Source organism: Schistocerca nitens, chromosome 4 (assembly GCF_023898315.1).
Source record: "Schistocerca nitens isolate TAMUIC-IGC-003100 chromosome 4, iqSchNite1.1, whole genome shotgun sequence".
NCBI lineage: Eukaryota > Metazoa > Arthropoda > Insecta > Orthoptera > Acrididae > Schistocerca > Schistocerca nitens.
The window spans coordinates 379364260-379383089 of record NC_064617.1 but is presented as its reverse complement, the minus strand read 5'-3'; the positions used below and the strand labels follow the sequence as shown (position 1 = coordinate 379383089).

The 18830-nt window shown below is 44.2% G+C and overlaps 1 protein-coding gene across 1 annotated transcript in view; it reads right to left on the bottom strand.

Moving 5' to 3' along the window:
- Positions 1 to 6779: 6779 nt before the first annotated feature.
- The window catches only part of LOC126252318 (protein gooseberry-neuro-like), a 173578-nt gene continuing 161527 nt past the window's right edge, over positions 6780 to 18830 (bottom strand). The window contains exons 6-8 of the mRNA XM_049953203.1: positions 12707 to 12888; positions 7501 to 7504; positions 6780 to 7057 (exon numbers count right to left, since the gene is read on the bottom strand). Coding sequence (XP_049809160.1) covers positions 6780 to 7057; positions 7501 to 7504; positions 12707 to 12888 — 464 coding nt within the window. The remainder of the gene's footprint in view (positions 7058 to 7500; positions 7505 to 12706; positions 12889 to 18830) is intronic.

The window sequence follows — 18830 nt, the reverse complement described above, 5'->3', positions numbered from 1 at the left end:
GAGAGATAGCGGAGTTTTGAGAGCGGATGATCTGGACGTGTGTCCATCAGGGAGAGTAAATTTGTAAGACTGGATGTCATGAACTGATATACATATTATGACTTTTGAACACTATTAAGGTAAATACATTGTTTGTTCTCTATCAAAATCTTTCATTTGCTAACTATGCCTATCAGTAGTTAGTGACTTCAGTAGTTAGAATCTTTTATTTAGCTGGCAGTATTGGCGCTCGTTGTATTGCAGTAGTTCGAGTAACGAAGATTTTCGTGAGGTAAGTGATTCATGAAAGGTATAGGTTATTGTTAGTCAGGGCCATTCTTTTGTAGGGATTATTGAAAGTCAGATTGCGTTGCGCTAAAAAATATTGTGTGTCAGTTTAGTGATGATCAGAATAAGTAAAGAGAGAAATGCCTGAATACGTCCAGTTTTGCTCAGCTGTTTGAAAATCAAATAACGTAAGGAGTTTATCAGCACAATCATTCATAAATTTTTCTAAGGGGACGTTTCACGGTCATCTCTAAAACGACGCGTTTAGCAGGAAGACGTTGCTTAGATTCCGTCGGAACTCTGATCGTGTCGTTTTACGGATGCAAATATCGTCGACGTCTCTGGTGCTCATATTCAACAAATTGTGTAAGCTGTGGTTAATAATAAAATCAAAACATCATGCTTGTCTGACTTGTTTGACCTTTTCTGCCCATGCCCTGTTCCTAATCCATGAGGTATGGGAACGTTTGTATACGTCTCTCCTGCAACCACAGCGCCGGATTTGCACCTGGTGGGCAAAAATGTAACTAAACTAATCGGTTCCGCTTTAACGCTTTGGAATATCCACCATGTTTCGCTGCCATTTGTTAGTTACAGCCCACGCGGAAACTCTGTGAGTAGCTACGCTTTAATTACAACTACCTGGTATTATTAATACGACCGGATTCATACCAGTCATCAGATTGTCATTTGCTCTAAAATTAGGGAAGGATCGTGTATGTAAACTGAGCGTGAAGCGCGTAAACGTTGCGGTTTCTTTCGTGTTTCAATATATAGCCCTTTATATATTTTTAGGCTGCTAAGGGGAATCAAACATTTGCCAACTTGGGTGTAGAAAACAGCCTAAAAAGCACATTCAGGCTTCATTGATAGGGTGTTGCGGTTCCGAATCAGATGTGGAATTCGAGACCATTGCAAATGAGGATCGTGGTACTGAACAGCCCTTGTTGTGAACGGAACCCAAGAACGCGGCCCGCCAGCAGGTGCTGGTGCCGCCGCCGCCACTCCGTACGCCGGCAGCTCTCGGCGGAGTGCTGAGGTCGTTTTCTTCGCGTTGCGGCTGAGCGCCTTCTTGTGCAACACGCTGCAATTTCGCATGCCCCGTCACGGCTGCGGTTATTTCCCAGTTTGTAGCTCCTGATGCATGTCCTGTCTGCTTCGGCCGCAAACTGTCTGCACCCCGGCCCCGCGGATCGCGCTCCTGCCGCCGTCTTGGTTTCTGCCTTCGCTTCTTTTTGCGGTTCCCGGTGTCTCTGTATTCGGGCTTCAGATGCTACCTCCATACGCTTATATTTTCCCAAAAACCATAACAACATTACCCGTCCGTTTCATTGTAAACCTGTCTTTCCCACGTGCTAGTCAACAGCGCCACAGCATTGTTACCAAGAAAAAAGATCACTTCTAGCTGTTTTTATTGATGTTGGTTTCGAGGTAATCGATGATGAAGTCGTCAGCGTCCGTGCGTAGAAAAATCCCTTGCCGCTTTTCCTGCTGCTGTGGCTGTTTTCGTTGTGTTTCATGTCAAAGTCATCAGCGTCGGTACTTAAAAAAATAGCATCTAGCTGTACTCGTTGTCGTTGGATTTGAGATGTTCGATATCGAAGTTATCAGCGCCCATGCTTAAATATTTCAGCTAGAGTGCCGCTAAATTTAGTGAAGTATAAAATGAAAGCCTCCTCTCTACCTTCAACTGAACTGTGTATATTAAACAAGCCACTTCAGTAAAATGCCCTGAAAACGTGTCTCTTCTGTACTAAATATTGATTCGAGAATAATTATTAACGCCATCCGACCACTGTTTAGTTGAAATATTCAAGTTCATTCTGTTTCTGTTTTCACCTTACTACGACTTGTGTTTCCCGTTTCTCGGCTCTTGTTGGTGCTGGCTTGTGGACGATGTGTATCTTAGTTGCGGTTACAAATCGATGGCCTTTGCATCCCATTTGTGAGGATACGGTGAGACCGCAGCATGGTCTACTTGCTTGGCGTAATATTGTGATTGTAGCGCTTTCAGTTCTGAGATGTACTTTCAATCGTGTTCAAACTTAACTTCCGTTTTTCAGAGACGGATCTCGTTCCATGCCCGCGGTACAATATCGGTATTTCACTTGTTCCTCTGTGAGGTGAGCGTACTCCCGCTGATTTAATGTTGCTTAAAGTGTCCTGGTAAGTACGGAATTTTCCTTTTTCTGATTTTCATATATCGTGGAGTTCTACCGGATGGTTACAATTAAATTGCATCTACTCACGGAGGTCCAGTGTGGGTTGTAATTTTTGCATAGCAGCGAAACTTGGTAGACACACTAATGTGTTAACCCAGAACCCATTTACGCTGAAAAAAATTTGTTCAAATTTTTGCCACCAGGTGCACATCTGGCTCTGCGCAGCATCTTGTCGAAGTCTCCGGCGCTCATTTTAAACGAATTGCGTCAGCGGCGGCTAATAATTAAATCAACATTATACCTTTCTCACTGGTTTGACGTTTTCTGCCTACGACTCGTTCCTAATCCATTCAATATGGAAACATTTCTATACGTCTTTCCTGCATTCACGTCCCCAGATCTGTACCTCGTGGCCAAAACTGTGACTAATTTTTTCCCACTGTAATCGATTCCTCATTAAGACATTAGAACATCTACCAAGTTCCGCTAACATGTGGTCCATCATGGGACAAGTGTAATTTCTTTGTTTGTCATTAATAATTAGGAATTTCACTGAAGCGTCTTCGAGTTATTTTCCTCCCACTCGCTTATGAAATCGGCATAACATCTGGATGGCACACATGCTCTTAAATTCATTGCTTTGAGTGCGAACTTAACAATGAATTCAGACTTCAGCGGAATTATTAGTTAAAGTGAAAGTAACTGCTATCAAAAGGGATATTTCGATTTCTTTAAATGCTGTTATAGCGTGGAAGGTAAGTCACCATTGCCGAGATTACGATAGTTCGTGCTGTTCAAGATTGTGCTTGACGTGACTGTTACATTTCATGTTTCTCGTGGATAGACGTTTGGCTTACATTGTCAGATTGCACACCCTCGTACACGTGATATGCCTATAAAGACTTTCAGTCTATCCTTCTGAATAATGCTAGAACATTAGAATGTGTAATCGTGATCCTAGACTCATTCAAACGTTTGTTCATGTCACCGTTTCTTTCTCGTTGCGTAACGAAAGCATCTGCTACCCGTGATATTTCAATTAAATCGTTCATATAGCATTAGTAATTATTCTTCGGTCAACATTTTGTGAAAAAGTGACACATTTTCAGGGCACTTCACTCGTGTAATCCATTTCATGTAACTGTTCAGTTCAAGAAAAGGTAGAGGAGGCTTTCAAAGTAATGAAATGTCAGGACACTTCCGTCACTTTACAATGTGTGGTCGGGTGCACTTCGTGCCAATATTAGCAAATTTTTATCCTAATCTATTCGTGTACTGAGCGAGGGAAAATGATTATACATCGGCCTTTGTATGCACCCTAATTCTCATGTGTTACTCGCATGGTCCCAATGCGAAATATACGATAATAGCAGTAGAATCGTCGTTTACTCTTCCCATAATATTGCTCTCTAAATTTACCTAGCATAATCTCCATAAGCAGCTTCACCTTTCTTCCAAAGATTCCGTACAAGTTTTCGAATACTTTCTCTTACACTTTCGCCTGCCCCATTCCGACTTTATACGACCATGTAAGCGCGTCACTGACTTCGATTTCTGTTATCAAGCCTACCAGACAGTGACTCTGAACGTTGGCACAGTGCTCCAGACTCGATCGCATTAACGTATTGTATTACAGGTGTACTGTACTTTCGCAGTATCCTTCCAACAAATCTGTATCTTCCAGTCACTTCCCCTGCTACCGAATTTACGTATTCGTCTCATCTCACGTTGTTTCTTACTAGTATAGCCTGACTCTACATATTTATACTCGTACTATGTGGCATTCTCAAGGTGTTGACCATTAATCTTGATTAATCTTGCAGTTAGTAAGTTACACATGTCGTTCAACGCTAAGACCATTGCGCAACAAGAGTTAAGCATTGTTAGAAGAGTGTGCGTGTTCCTGCTTTCCTGCAGAAACAATTCAGCTGCGATACTGATAACAGGTGCGTTACAGTGTGGAAATGAAATGGGGTGACAACTGAAAACTTGCTCCAAACTTGAAATACGCAGGATAGTACATTCTTGTGGGCAAAAGTTCTAAATTACCTTCAGTTTCACCGTGAAATTCTGGCGGTATGTAGACCAAATAAAGCTTTGCGTCCAGCCGTACTGAAATGTCGCCGACGATAATATTCGATGCAGGAAATGTATTCGCAGTTGCGAATGTGAACCATCCTCTGCTGTATATTAGCATGACGACAGGGAAAATGCATGCATGCATTTCCGAAGGAACGCTACATCGTACTTCTTACGAACACAGGCGCCGCTGTGTAATTTTATATCTGAGCAAGTTCGCACAGACGTGGTTTATGCTGATCAGGAAAGAAGGCCATCGACACAGACCACAGGCAACGTTCCGGCAGTCGAGGAACTGATTCGGAGCAACCGCATACTTTCTAATTATGAGAATGTTCACATAACCGTTCCCGAATGACTCCGACCGAGCGGGGACACACTGGACTCGCATTCGGGAGGACGGCGGTTCAAACCCCCGTCCGATCATCCACATTTAGGTTTTCCGTGATTTTCCTAAATTGCTTCAGGCAAATGCTGGGATGGCCTTTGGAAGGGCACGGTCGATTTTCTTTCCCATCCCTGCCACGCTAGCCGCTTGTGCTTCATCTACAATGATCTCGATGTCGACGGGACGTTAAACCCAATCTTCCTTCCTTTCTGATCTCGAGTGGCTCCGTGACCAAGGAGCGGATTACTATCGTAGAGGAGTTGATAAAGTGGTAGAACGTTAAAGCTACTTGGAGGCTATGTTGAAAAACAGCCATATAATATGTAACTTACTTTTTGAAGTCCACTCGTAGTATCACATACCATCTGCTTGTTATTGGCATTTTACTGCATTGATCCACATTCAAGTAGCGCTGCTTTCTATTCACAAAGTGTTATTTCTGTCCAAGTCTTTCTGCTTCTACTTATTATCATCCACGACAGTACTTTCCTGGGGACAACAGCATCGTCGGCGAAGAGCCATAATGCTTTTGAGTATAGTTGATAACCGTTTGTGAGTGTGGGGAACATTAGGTTTCCTGTTACTCTTCCTCGAGGGACCGCCCGCTGTTAGGCTCGTTTCTGATGCACGTTCATTGTCCAGTATAATGCACTGGGGTCTGTTAGTAAAAAATTCGCCGACCTCATGAATTATCTGTGAAGATCGTAGGATCGCATTTTGCGATCATAACTAAACTTTTTTTTTATTTTGTCTTTTTGTCTCACAATTTTTCACTATGTGATCTGAGGCTTGCCCTGCGAATGTGCTGTATCCAAGGTTCTCGGATGTCCAGCCGGATCCGATCGTGGAAGTTGCACGATATTTCGGCGAATAACCGTTCCGCCATCATCAGGTGGTGCTGATGGAATTCCATCAGCCGAAATATCGTGGATCTTCGACGATCGGATCCGGCTGGACACCCGAGAACCATGGACACAATTTTTCACTACTTAACAATGTGTGGAGGTTTGCCTAGTCGAGCGAAAATTCAGAAGTACCCAAAGTTGCAAACAGAACAATTTAATTAATTTACGTTTAATCTCGGCACACAAAGAGGAACTTAATAAACATGGCACTGGAAAAAAGGGGGAAATGTGTATTTGTGACAACTTGGTACGTTGAAAACAATAATTGTCTGAAAGAAACAGAGATTTGGTAAGAAATAAAAAAGAAAAATTATGCATCTAAGTACAGTGATAATTCTCAGGATTATAAACTGTCACATAACTTAAACAAATGTTGACATTTACACGTTGAACGGGGTATATTTCATATCAAAGTGCACCACAATCGATCAGGGTATATCTCCCGATAGCAGAAAGAAATGTTCACATTGAAGTAGCTGGTAGTATTTCTGTTGCAGGTGCTATCTAAATGAAAGTCATCCTTTTGGACGACAAGCCGAATGTGGCAAAAGAATTTTTTCGTTGACATCAAACATTTCAGTGCCTATGAATAATCACAACAGCTAAGACGTCACATCACTATGTGTATACCGAAGGCTCTTAACCTTTGGACATACTACAGCAGTCTCTGCGATTCGGGGTCTACTACGATTTCCCGCTCTGCGGGCCGGCCGCTGTGGCCATACGGTTCTAGGCGCTTCAGTCCGGAACTGCGCTGCTGCTACGGTCGCAGGTTCGAATCCTGCCTCGGGCATGGATGTGTGTGATGTCCTTAGGTTTAAGTAGTTCTAAGTCTAGGGGACTGATGACCTCAGATGTTAAGTCCCATAGTGCTTAGAGCCATTTGATTTGAACTGCTCTGCGGCCCTCGTAGAAAACCCAACGGAACTTGGCACATCTCCCAGTTGGCAGTGTGTTCTCCCTTGTGACGCTGAGCTGTCATCGCACAGCACGTTGTGGCGACGCCAGCGAATCCCAGCAGCCGCCGCTGACAAGAGGTCCCCGGCTCATTGAGCAGCTCTCTGCCCCGTCAGCGCTGCTGCCGCCGCCGCTACACTCACGAGACAGCCTGCGACGTCGATATTTTCCTTTTGGGCGACCTTCGCGGATGACCTTCAAGCGTTTGTGCTCGTTTTCCCCTTCAGCTCGTGTTGTCTCCTTCTCTGGCTTCTGACTCAGACTAGAGCGCTTACGAGGCTCGCGTTCGGTGGAGTCGCCTGAAATACCTCAGGCCAGCCAGGCCATCAGCATAATTTGTCGAGGCCTCGAGGGAAGAAGACGGAATTCGTATCCGTTGTGAAACAAGTAAAGTAAGGCAGCTATCAATTTGAAAGTTGTTTAGAACCCCACAGTGCTGTGCATCATACTTCTGAAGGTGAAATGTATGACATCTTCTGACCTGCGAATTGCGTCACCCAGTCAGCTGTAAGAGGAAAATACAGTCTAACGTGCAGTTTGAAGGAAGAAACAACTTAAAATTGGAAATTTGTGGTAAGTTCTATGGGACCAAACTGCGGAAGTCATCGGTCCCTAGGCTTACATACTACTTAACCTAACTTAAACTAACTTACGCTAAGGACAACACACACACCCATGCCCAAGAGATGACTCGAACGTCCAGCGGGGGCAGTCGCGCGAACCGTGGCAAGGCGTCTCAGACCGCACTGCAACCAGCACGCGGAAACAACTTACATTTTTCACTTACAGAAAGCATTAACAGAAGTGAAATAAGCGATAAGTAAGGACACGATAATTTCTCCAAAACGATAACGCGAAAATAGCAGTTTTTAGCGAAATAACTCGAAATCGGCAACTTTTACGAGATATCGTCAAATTTGTAATTTTACTGTATAAAAATGTTATAACTCTGAGGGTTATTAAATGTTAAAACTGCGTTTTGCCTTCTGTTCTGCTCAAGTCTGAGGTTCGTCTATAATCTTAAAGTGACAGTTCATTTTCCGCTTAATGAACTTTCATGTGCCAACGAAAATCGCATCTAAATTAGCACAAAAACACGAATAAGGCACAAAACCTCGATACGGTGAAAAATACCGCATTTGACAAAACGTACCGCATTTGGGACAACAAACAAGGTCGAATGTGACAAGGAAAATAACGCGAAAATTGGCAAAACAATGAACCAAAATTTGGGGAAAATATAGCATCGAACTAGGCAGAAAAGTAACGGCGAAATTGACAAATAAGTAACATCGAATTTGGAAAAAAACACCAAATGTGCCCAAAAACACCGGATTTGGCAAAAATATCAAATATGGCAAAAATGAGAGCTAGTATTGTAGAAAAAACACCGAATTTGGCAAAAAACGAGACAGAATTTGACAGAACATAATAGGAAATTTGCCAAAAAAAAAATAACACCGAATATGGTAAGAAATAAAAGACCGAACTTGCCAAAAAAATAGCACCGAATTAAGCAGCATCGAATTTGGCGATAATAATACCAACTTTGGCAAAAAACAATACCAAATTTGGCAAAACACTGAATTCGGCAGAAAATAACTCTGTAATTGGCAATAATGTTGCAAAAAAGACACAGAATTTGGCAAAAAATACATAGAATTGGGCAAAAAATACTCCGAATTTGGCATAAAATAACACCGAATTTGGCATAAAATAACACCGAATTTGGCATAGAATAACATCGAATTTTCCATAAAATAAGACAATTTATTCCTGTCCGTAGCGATAAGTAATCGGGCGTCATACGTTTGAAATGCTGTTTCACCACTCACCTGTACAGCAATTTGATTTTTAATTTTTGTTTCTGATGGTGTTGGAGTCACTGGAATCTTATACGGGGTGTAAACGAGAACTATTTACAACGTACCAGAGCGGTGCAGGCGATGTCGAGACGTACAAATCGATATAGGACACTTCGAGCCTATCAAACCGCGAAACAACCACAAACTGTCCCACAAAGCCACCTAATCTATAGCGCATGCGTACTGCGCGAGATTTTTGGCTAATCACCCTTGAATATTAAATCTCCCTGTTTTTGAACTTACAGAACATAAAATTGAGCCGGCCGGAGAGGCCGAGCGGTTCTAGGCGCTTCGGTCTGGAACCGTGCTACCGCTACGGTCGCAGGTTCGAATCATGCCTCGGGCATGGATGTGTGTGATGTCCTTAGGTTAGTTAGGTTTAAGTAGTTCTAAGTTCTAGGGGACTGATGACCTCAGATGTTAAGTCCCATAGTGCTCAGAGCCATTTGAACTATTTTGAACCATAAAATTAATGCATAAAAAGTTCTCGGTTTACTTTCCGCGTCAAATTTGGATAACATCCCAAGCTTTCGTAGTCATAAAATTAATGTTTGTGTAAATTTTACCTCAAAATATTGTCAGTTTTACAGCATTTAAATAGTTTGGTTTGCCTGGTCTTCTTACTGCGAAACTACGGTTCTTGTAAGGGTGAAGTTCAGATCGAATTGTAAAAGTAATTAGCTTTTGCATAACGTTTACTGAATCCTGTTTTTTTCATTACCCCCATGTGAAAGTGAAAATTAATGTTAACGAAATAGTATAAACCAGCTGAAGGCATAACAGAGCCAGAAGAACATTCAAAATCTCGAGAGGCTCGGATGTGCTGTTACTTTGGTGGTTTTTCTAGGGAAATTTGAGGTTACTTGCCTGCTTGATAGACAGCAGAGCTTTCCATAAAATTGTTTGTCTTGACTTCCCCTACGCGCCTGTGGTGTGGTGTATACCTTATCGTATTACCATCTCTTTATGCAAGGAGATCAGGTTCGTGTCATGAAAAATATGGGCATAAGTATAGCGTTATTGACCCTACGACTTGTTGTAGAAGGTAAGACCGAATAAGCGCAAACCCACAAATGTTTACTACTTGCATGTGTTGACAATATTGATTGGAATACGCTCCTCCGAATTGGAAAATTACAAAGAATAAAATACAGAAAGCGAAAAGTTGCCTACAACTTGAATATAAAAAAGTCTGGATTTCTGAGAATCCAAGGGCACGAAAGAGTTAGCAATCTGTGTTCCCAGCAATAAATAAATGAAAGTAAGGAGAGCTTCAAAAAGAGAATTAAAAATGAGGCAGGTGGAACAGAAACTTCAAGGTTTGACACTGAAATTGTGATTCTGTCATAAACGGCAAAGTTCGTAGAAGAACAGTTGAATGAAACGGATAATGTTCTGAAAGGAGTTTATAACACGAACATAAATAAAAGGGGAAGTGGGAGAATGGAGTGAGGTGACGGTGAAGGAAATAGAATAGATAATGAGACACTAAAGTAGTAGATAAGATTTATTATTTGAACAGCAAAGTAACTAATGACGGCCAAGTAAAGTGAATATAAAATGTAGACTGAAAAGACAAATATGTTACGGCAGAATATAACTTTAAGTGCTAGAATGTGTTTCCTGGAGTGTAGCCTCATGATGATGATGTGGCCTTGGTGAAGGTCTCCACGCTAGTCTGTCATATGAAAGCTCCCCATCATCTACATACTGCTTCCCACGGAGTGCATCGTTAATTGGGTGAAACAAATTCAAGTCGTAAGATGCGTGATCCAGGCTGCAAGATGAACGGTCGAACAAAGTTTTGTGAGCTCTTCTCAGATGTGCAGACTTGTGTGACGTGTTGCGTTTTCGTGGAAAAGGAGAAGTTCGTTTACATCACCTCGAATAAGAGTGTACGCACGTCCTATAATTACAGGAGTCACAGCATGCGCGACCTTACTGCGATGGTGACAGACGCCTCGCCCAACGACTCACCGTGCTCTTGTTCACTTCTAGGTCTCCATATACTTACTGGAAGGCCTACGAATATCTGCCATGCTCGGGTTTTCCATCAAAAGAAACTCAATAATAGGTCTCTGCTTGGAATGCACCTCCGTTACAGACACCATTTCGAAAGCTACATTTAGCGGCGCCACCTATCGGATCTTCATTAAACTATAGAGGCTGAGACAGGAATATGTCACAATGTCCCACACTTTTTCAACCAAAATTGGTCGAGATAAACGTGTAGCATTACTTGTATGTATTGTATTGTATGTTAACCGGGGACCTAGAAACGACGGTGAGGCTCCGTCCCCGTCGCAGCCGCAGTGGTCCACAACCCCACGACAAATACCGCAGTCCATTTCACCCCTCCGCCGGCCCACACGGAATCCAGGGTTATTGTGCGTTTCGGCCCCCGATGGACCTCCCAGGGAACGTCTCACACCAGACGAGTGTAACCCTTATGTTTGCGTGGTAGAGTAATGGTGGTGTACGCGTACGTCGAGAATTTGTTTGCGCAGCAATCGCCGACATAGTGTAACTGAGGCGGAATAAGGAGAACCAGCCGGCATTCGCCGAGGCAGATGAAAAACCGCTCAAAAGTCATCCACAGACTGGCCGGTTCACCGGACCTCGACACAAATCCGCCGGGCGGATTCGTACCGGGGACCAGGCGCTCCTTCCCGCCCGGAAAGCCGTGCGTTAGACCAACTAGGCGGGCTTAGCATTACTAACTGAACACCCCTCGTAAATCCATTTTTATGTTCGATAATGATAGAAACTGGGCTAATGAATTAAAATTTGTACCAAGGCTGGGACTTGAACCCTGGTATATATGAGGGCTGTCCAGAAAGTAAGTTACGATCGGTCGCGAAATGGAAACGACTATGAAAATCCGATAAAGCTTTGCAAAGGTGTGTTGGGCAGTGTCTCTAGTATGACTGTAGGTATATTATGTCGCTCTTTTCATTCTTGAGCTCTTAGTGAGCGCGTAAAGATGTTACAGAAAATAGTGTCTCCCGCCAAGTACGAGGGCCTGGTGAGAATTTTCCCCTGAAGCTACGCAACCAACATTACATAACTGTCGTGCGGTTTCTTCTTCAAGACAATTCTCAGCCTCATTCTGCAGGGGTAATGAAGATGTTCCTGCATCGTTTCAATTGGAAATGTTTGGTTACCCACAATACAGCCCGTAATTGTCTCCCACTGAGTTGCATCTCTGCTCAAACGAACCGCTGGCTATGAAGACAACATTCTGGCACAGACAACGAGCTTTAGGCCAGCGTAGAGAATTGGCGGAAAGCACTGGCGTCTGCCTTCTATGATGAGGGTATTGGAAAGTTGGTACAACGCAACGACGAATGTCTGAGTCAGAACGGCGACTACATAGAGAAGTAGCTGAAAGGTGTAGCTAACTGTTACAAATTAAACATTTATGATTTCCACTGTGATTTTCATTTCGCGATCAATCGTAACTTACTTTCTGGACAGCCCTGGTACTTAGGAAGCAGATGTGCTAATTACGAAACTGCCATGGCGTTGTGCCTCATACAGCTGCACGGACTACACTAGTCAAATGCTCTCCCTTAAGCAACCCTTAATTCACGTCTTCAGCCCATTTTTCCCCCTCTTAGATCGTCAGTATTGAATTAGGAAGGGCATTGGACTACGAATGTCACTGCAGCTGAGTGAGTCACACTGCCACGGTGATGTGGTGGTTAGCACATCTGCATAGTATGAAGGAGACCTAGGTTCAATTTCCGGCCTTAGCACAAATTTTAATTCGCTCCTTCAGTTTTTGTCCTTATCGAAGATGAAGCTGAGACTCTGATGTCTCCAGGGAAATGTAATTCCATCAGATAAAGTTTTTATATCTCAAAGAAATTTATTGCGTTCGTACTTGGGATGAAGACTTCTGCAGGAAACAGATGTTAAGGGATCAGTTAGACTTGTGATGCTTGGAGTAGAGCTACGACAAGAGGAACTGCCAGAGTGGAGTGTATCCCGCGAGATACGAACCTCGGCGCGCGGCAGTGCGGAGTCGTCAGACAGCGCGGCAGCGGCAGCGGCTGCGGCGGAGGCGTCGGCAGAGGGAACGGAAAGCAGAGCGGCGGCGGCGGCGGCGGCGGTGGCGGCGCTGACCTGCGAGTATCCGCCGGCGGCGGCGCCCATGGCCGGCAGCATGGCCGCGTGGTGGCCGTGCGCGTGCGCGTGCGCGTGCGCGTGGTGTCCGTGGTGGTGCGGCGAGTACAGCGCCGCCGCGCCGTGGTGCTCCGACACTGCAACACACCAGCGCTCCGTGCTCAGCCAAAGGTGTGCACACACTCTGAAGTCAGGCGATAGCGATACGCACATGTACAAATGGCGGTAGTATCACATAAAAAAGGTACAAAACGGTGGGGCGTTGGTGGAGCTGTCATTTGTACACAAGTGACTGATGTGAAAAGGTTTCCGACGTCATCATGGCAACACGACGGAAATTAACAGACATCGAACGTTAAATAATAGTCGGAGCTGAACACATGGGACATTCCATTTCGGAAATCGGCAGAGAATTCAATATTCCGAGATCCACAGCGTCCAGAGTGCGCCGAGAATACTAAATTACAGCCACACATGCTGCAAAAATCTGTGCGCGAAAATGCTACTTTTTGGGGTCATATCTCTGGTTCTGTGGATCACAGAGATAAGGGGTCTAGTTTTTTGGATAGCCCTTAGCCTAGAGACTGTTTGTATACTTATCGGAAGAATGGGCACACTGCAGCTATTCTACATTAAAGGGTGGAAATTTAAACATCGCACACTTCCTTCAGCCCAGACAAATTCTGCAAATCAGCCGTTTCTTTCGGATTTGGTGTGGTCTAGGGTGGCACGACGTCGTCTGCAGCACCTCTCCTGGGCTTGGGACCTTATCGGTTCGACCACAGACGACTGAAAAATCGTGGCTTTGTCAGATGAGTTCCGATTTAGCTGGTAAGAGATGATGGTAGGGTTCGAGTGTTGTGCAGACCGCACGAAGCCATGGACTCAAGCTGTCAACAAGGCGCTGTGCAAGCTAGTGGTGACTCCATTATGAAGTTGGCTGTGTTTACATTGAATCGATTTCGCCCTCTGGTCCAACTGAAGCGGTTATTGACTGGAAATGGTTATGTTCGGCTACTTGGAGGCCATCTGCAGACATTCATGGGCTTCATGTTCCCAATCAGTGATGGTATTTCTATGGATGACAATGCACCATGTCACAGGACCACCATTGTTCGCGACTGGTTTGAAGAACATTCTGGACAGTTCGAGCAAATGATTTGATCACCCAGATCACACGATAAATGGAATATAAGAATGCATTTGTCTCAGACTGCAATTAAATGATTTTCCGGATTTTTGGCCGTATCTTCGGATGTACGTGAAACGTATTACTCAGATCGATGTGTGGTATGTTTATCTTAGGACGCTGTCTTGCTATCGTCGACTGTCCTGCAGTGACATACACTGTCAAATCATAGACCCATTGCGTAACTAATAAAATGACACCCTCAATGGCTGTATTTTTTTTCTTTTCTTAGCTTTTACTCATACCAACTTAAAATCAAACATTTTCATTTTCTATTGTGTTTCTTACTTATTACCCATGCATGTTTTTGTACACGGTGGAGCACCAAAAACCATCACCGAATACAGACTGCCTGCTAGTTATGCACCACTTGTTGCCCGCCATGAGCAAATACAACTGTCAGATAAACCTGTAATAATTAGATAATAAAGAAATAAGAAATAAACTAATCCAAAGGTCTGCGTTTACTTAATTGATCTTGTCTTTTACATTACATTAGGTGCTGAAAATAACCACCTTGTGCTTCAGTGCACTTCTGCACAGTCATAATATATTACATCACTTTGCGCAACTCTGCCGAATCAATTCTCAAAATTTAATTACGAATATTGCCCTTCATATCTTTTAATGTTATTGGGTTCTTTGCGTATAGTTTTCCCTTTAGACTGCCCCAAAGACAAAACTCACAAGTGGTTAGGTCCGGCGAACGCGCCGGCCAAAGTTCTTTGCTGACAGTCCTTTATTCTGCGAATCTTTGAATTTTTGAAAGATTTGCATATACATAGCACTGTTTACTGTTGCTTCAAAAAAATGTTCAAATGTGTGTGAATTCCTAAGGGACCAAACTGCTGAGATCATCGGTCCCTAGAGTAACACACTACTTAAATTAACTTAACCTAACTTACGCTAAGGACAACACACACACCCATGCCCAAGGGAGGATTCGAACCTTCGGCGGGAAGGGCCGCACGATTCGTGACATGGCGCCTCTAACGGAGCGGCCACTCCGCGCGGCTGTTGTTTCAAAACATATGGGATCCACGATCCGACTTTATGACTTATTTTTCTTCAGTTTTTAGACGTATCCCATTTTGTAGAGCTTCATCCCTATAAGGTGTAAAAACGTTGACGAGACCAACGCTAAACGTTCACTTGTTGCGACAATTTACTTGTCGACTTCTTTGGACTCTGGACCATTCGTGCTCGAATATCGTCGATCGCAGCATGTGGGTGATGGAACGGGGCTCGATTCTTTCTGCGTTTGTAACTCATCCCATAGGATGCCACTTTGTCACCAAATCCTGTATACTGCTCTTTGTTGGTGTGGGAACGCCAGAAAACTTCTTTGCAAAAATGCCCCTCATTTCCTTAAATGAACCGATGGGCACATAGGCCTCCACTGTTGTGATTCTTTCTTGAGGAGTATACATCTCGCTGAAATATTTACTTCAACGTTTTTAACGAAGTCGCAACGGTTTTCGTACTGACAATACGAAACAAAGTCGCAATAGCTTCGAAACAACACATGACAACTGGTGGGAGACAATGAGCAACCTAGTACACGGAGCCGGTTTCTCGTGCGGCCCCGAATGTAATGTCTTCTGAATAGTTAAGCAGGTATTGCATTTCTGATTGATTAAATTTCTTACTCATTTCCAAATGCTGCGAGTAACCTTTTTCGTTAACCTTTATAATTCATATTTCATCCACTGCAGCCGGCCATTGAGGGTGTCGCTTCGTGAGTGACGCTGTGGGCCCCTGGTTTCAAAGAGAAAGTTACTGCACAACACTTGGTAACAGCAAGACAATGTTGTTTTTACGATAATAAGAGGGCTTTTTTCAATCTCCGATTGGGGCGCGAAATGAAAACCACCGAGAAGATAAAAGATTTTTTTTGGGATGATTTAGCTACACGTCCCAGCTACTTCTCAATATATTCGGCGCTACGACTTAAGACAATTTTTGTAGCGTGGTGCCAACTTTCCAAAACTCTCGTCACAGGAGGCAGCCGCCCGTGCTTTCTGCCAATGCTCGTTGCTGATCTGCGACTTTCTGTCTGTGCTAAAATGCTGTCCTAATAGCCACAGGTTCATGTGAACGAAGAGATGAAAATCCGAGGGAGCCATATCCTGGCTGTATGATGAGTGATCAGACACTTCCCTTCGAAAACGTTGCAGGAGCACGTTCGCTGCACCTGCAGTGTGCCGCCGAGAACTGTCATGAAGAAGGGAACGCATGACAGTTACGTTATGTGGGTTGCATGAAATCAGGTGAAACCCCTCAGCAGGACTACACACTTCGCAGGAGATACTATTGTTCCAGGCACCTTTATGTGGTGGGATAAACGGGGATACTAGAGACACCGCACAAAACACCTGCGCAAAGCTTCACTGGATTTTCCACTGTGTTTTTAATTTCACGGTCTATCGGAAGTTAAGAAAAAAAATTGCCTTCGTACCACACGTCCATTTGACGCATATGTACCAGGTACATCTGAAGAAGGGAATAGATGCCTCGAAATCGATCATGTTAAAACAAAATTAAAGATCATTTAATAGTAGTCTGAGGCAAATGCATTCTTAATCTCAGCACGTGAGATAATCATTTTGGTTTACAGACTAGACATTGTGGCAACAGAAAAAAAGCAGAAATCACCGATGGAAGACAATTAAAAGTACATGTAGATGATTATGTAGTTCATCCATTCCAGACCCTTCCGTAGCAGTTATTAATCTGCCACACTTTCCCTTATTAAAGGCTGCCAGTCTCGGAAAATTGTTCTTCAATTTTCAGCTAATTGACTGCACAATTAAAGCCATTTATTGTAAGGTAAGTTATTAGCTTCCACTTTCATGGACCATGGCACGAGGAAGAACTATACGAGATCATAACCAGACATATTGCCTTCAAAAACTGTAACTCCAACCTCTCCCGAGAACGAAGCTACTGACATCATGCAGTTAATGTATATGGTCTCATAATGCTTTCCTGGCTACCAGGATCCATAAAACTGCAGGTTGTACTCTATCCTGTGCCGTGTGGCAGTAATTTTAGGAGCTGAAATGCTTGAAGGTCGGAGATTAATATTACGAAACCGGTAGCCTTTAATAAAGGAAAGTGAGGACGAAGCGAATTTTATTTCTTGGGATTACACATATGCTACTGCGATTTGAAGGCATTGTATGAACGTGATCATGTTCACAGTACGCGATGAAAATGAAACTATGTCGGCTGTGGTGGGGCTGTGAGGAAGTGCAAAACTCAGCTGATCGGGAGAAAGGGGAAGAAGTCATCAGCTGACTTGTCAGCAGAATAAGGGGACTGAGACAAAATTTTATAGCCTAGTAAAGCTGCATGCCTGTTCAAATGGCTCTGAGCACTATGGGACTTAACATCTGTGGTCATCAGTCCCCTAGAACTTAGAACTACTTAAACCTAACTAACCTAAGGACATCACACACATCCATGCCCGAGGCAGGATTCGAACCTGCGACCGTAGCAGTCGCGCGATTCCGGACTGAGCGCCTAGAACCGCTAGACCACCGCGGCCGGCATGCCTGACTGTGCTCCATGCAGAATGAACTATGACGTTATCCTGACCCAGAAGCGTCCGCTTGGCCATTTTACTGCAGTGCTTCGTCTTGAAAATCCCCTTCGTCCCGCATTTCGGTAGTGAGATACTGTATCAAATGAAACTATATCATTTCAGAGAGCTTTTAAAGTTTCAAACATCTATTATAGCTCGTGGACTTGTGGTAGCGTTCTTGCTTCCCGAGCACGGGGTGCCGGGTTCGATTCCCGGCGGGGTCAGGGATTTTCACCTGGGTGTTCTTGTGTCGCCTTCATCATCATCATTCATCCCTATTACGGTCGGAGGAAGACAATGGCAAAGAACCTCCATTAGGACCTTGCCCAGTACGGCGGTGCGGGTCTCCCGCATCGTTCCCCTATGCTCTTCATTTCCATTTCCAAAATCTGTATATGCAGACTGAAGCGACGACTGAATCTTTGTTTCAAGGCTGGGATTCGAACACTGGTCTCCTGCTAATTAGGCGGACGAGCCAACAACTACTTCACCATGGCTCAGTGGGTTTGCACAACTGTATTGACTACCCTAGCAGGCTTGCCTGCATATATGGAGTGACCATTAATAAAACCGACAAATTTCAGGGACTGAATCCTAACTGTAAATGGGGGAGAAAGGGTCCTATGAACATGTGTCCGGAAATGGACGGTGTCGTGCAACGACAAAAAATTATCCCAGAATACAGTACAGCGCTGTGTATCGCATCCATGTCACAAGAGATGTTGAAACTGGCCTCCATGTGTGTCGCATCATAAACTGCCGCTCTCTTTCGCACGTTCCGGTCTCTCTCTAAACAGCGTCACAGGCGTCGTGAACGCGCTATTAAAGGGTCTGCACATCAGGCACTGGTTCAGCAGACACAGCGCTTTTGAGATGCCCTCACAAGTAAAACTCCACGGGTTTAAGGTCGGTGATCTAGCAGGCCATGCTACAGGGTCCAACGTCCGGGGAAGATAATGTTGAGGTGTGGACGAACTGTAATGCGGAAGTGGGGCGGTGCCACATAACCTGTTGTATTGCCGGAGACACATTCACAAGCAGCCCAGGCAGAGTATTTCGCAGGAAGTCCAGGTACTTTCCTCCGTCGGGGAGTTGTGGAATAACAACTGGTCGAAGTTTGTGGTCGCCAAGAATCCTTGCCCACACCCTGATGTTCAGCCGAAGCTGACCAGGCGCCTCAACCATTCCCCGAGGGTTGATTGTAGCCCACGGATAATGATTATGCAGATTGATGGTGCCAGTTCTGGTAACGATACTTCGTCGGTAATGACCACTGGTGACAAAACTCCCGTAATTTTGATGGT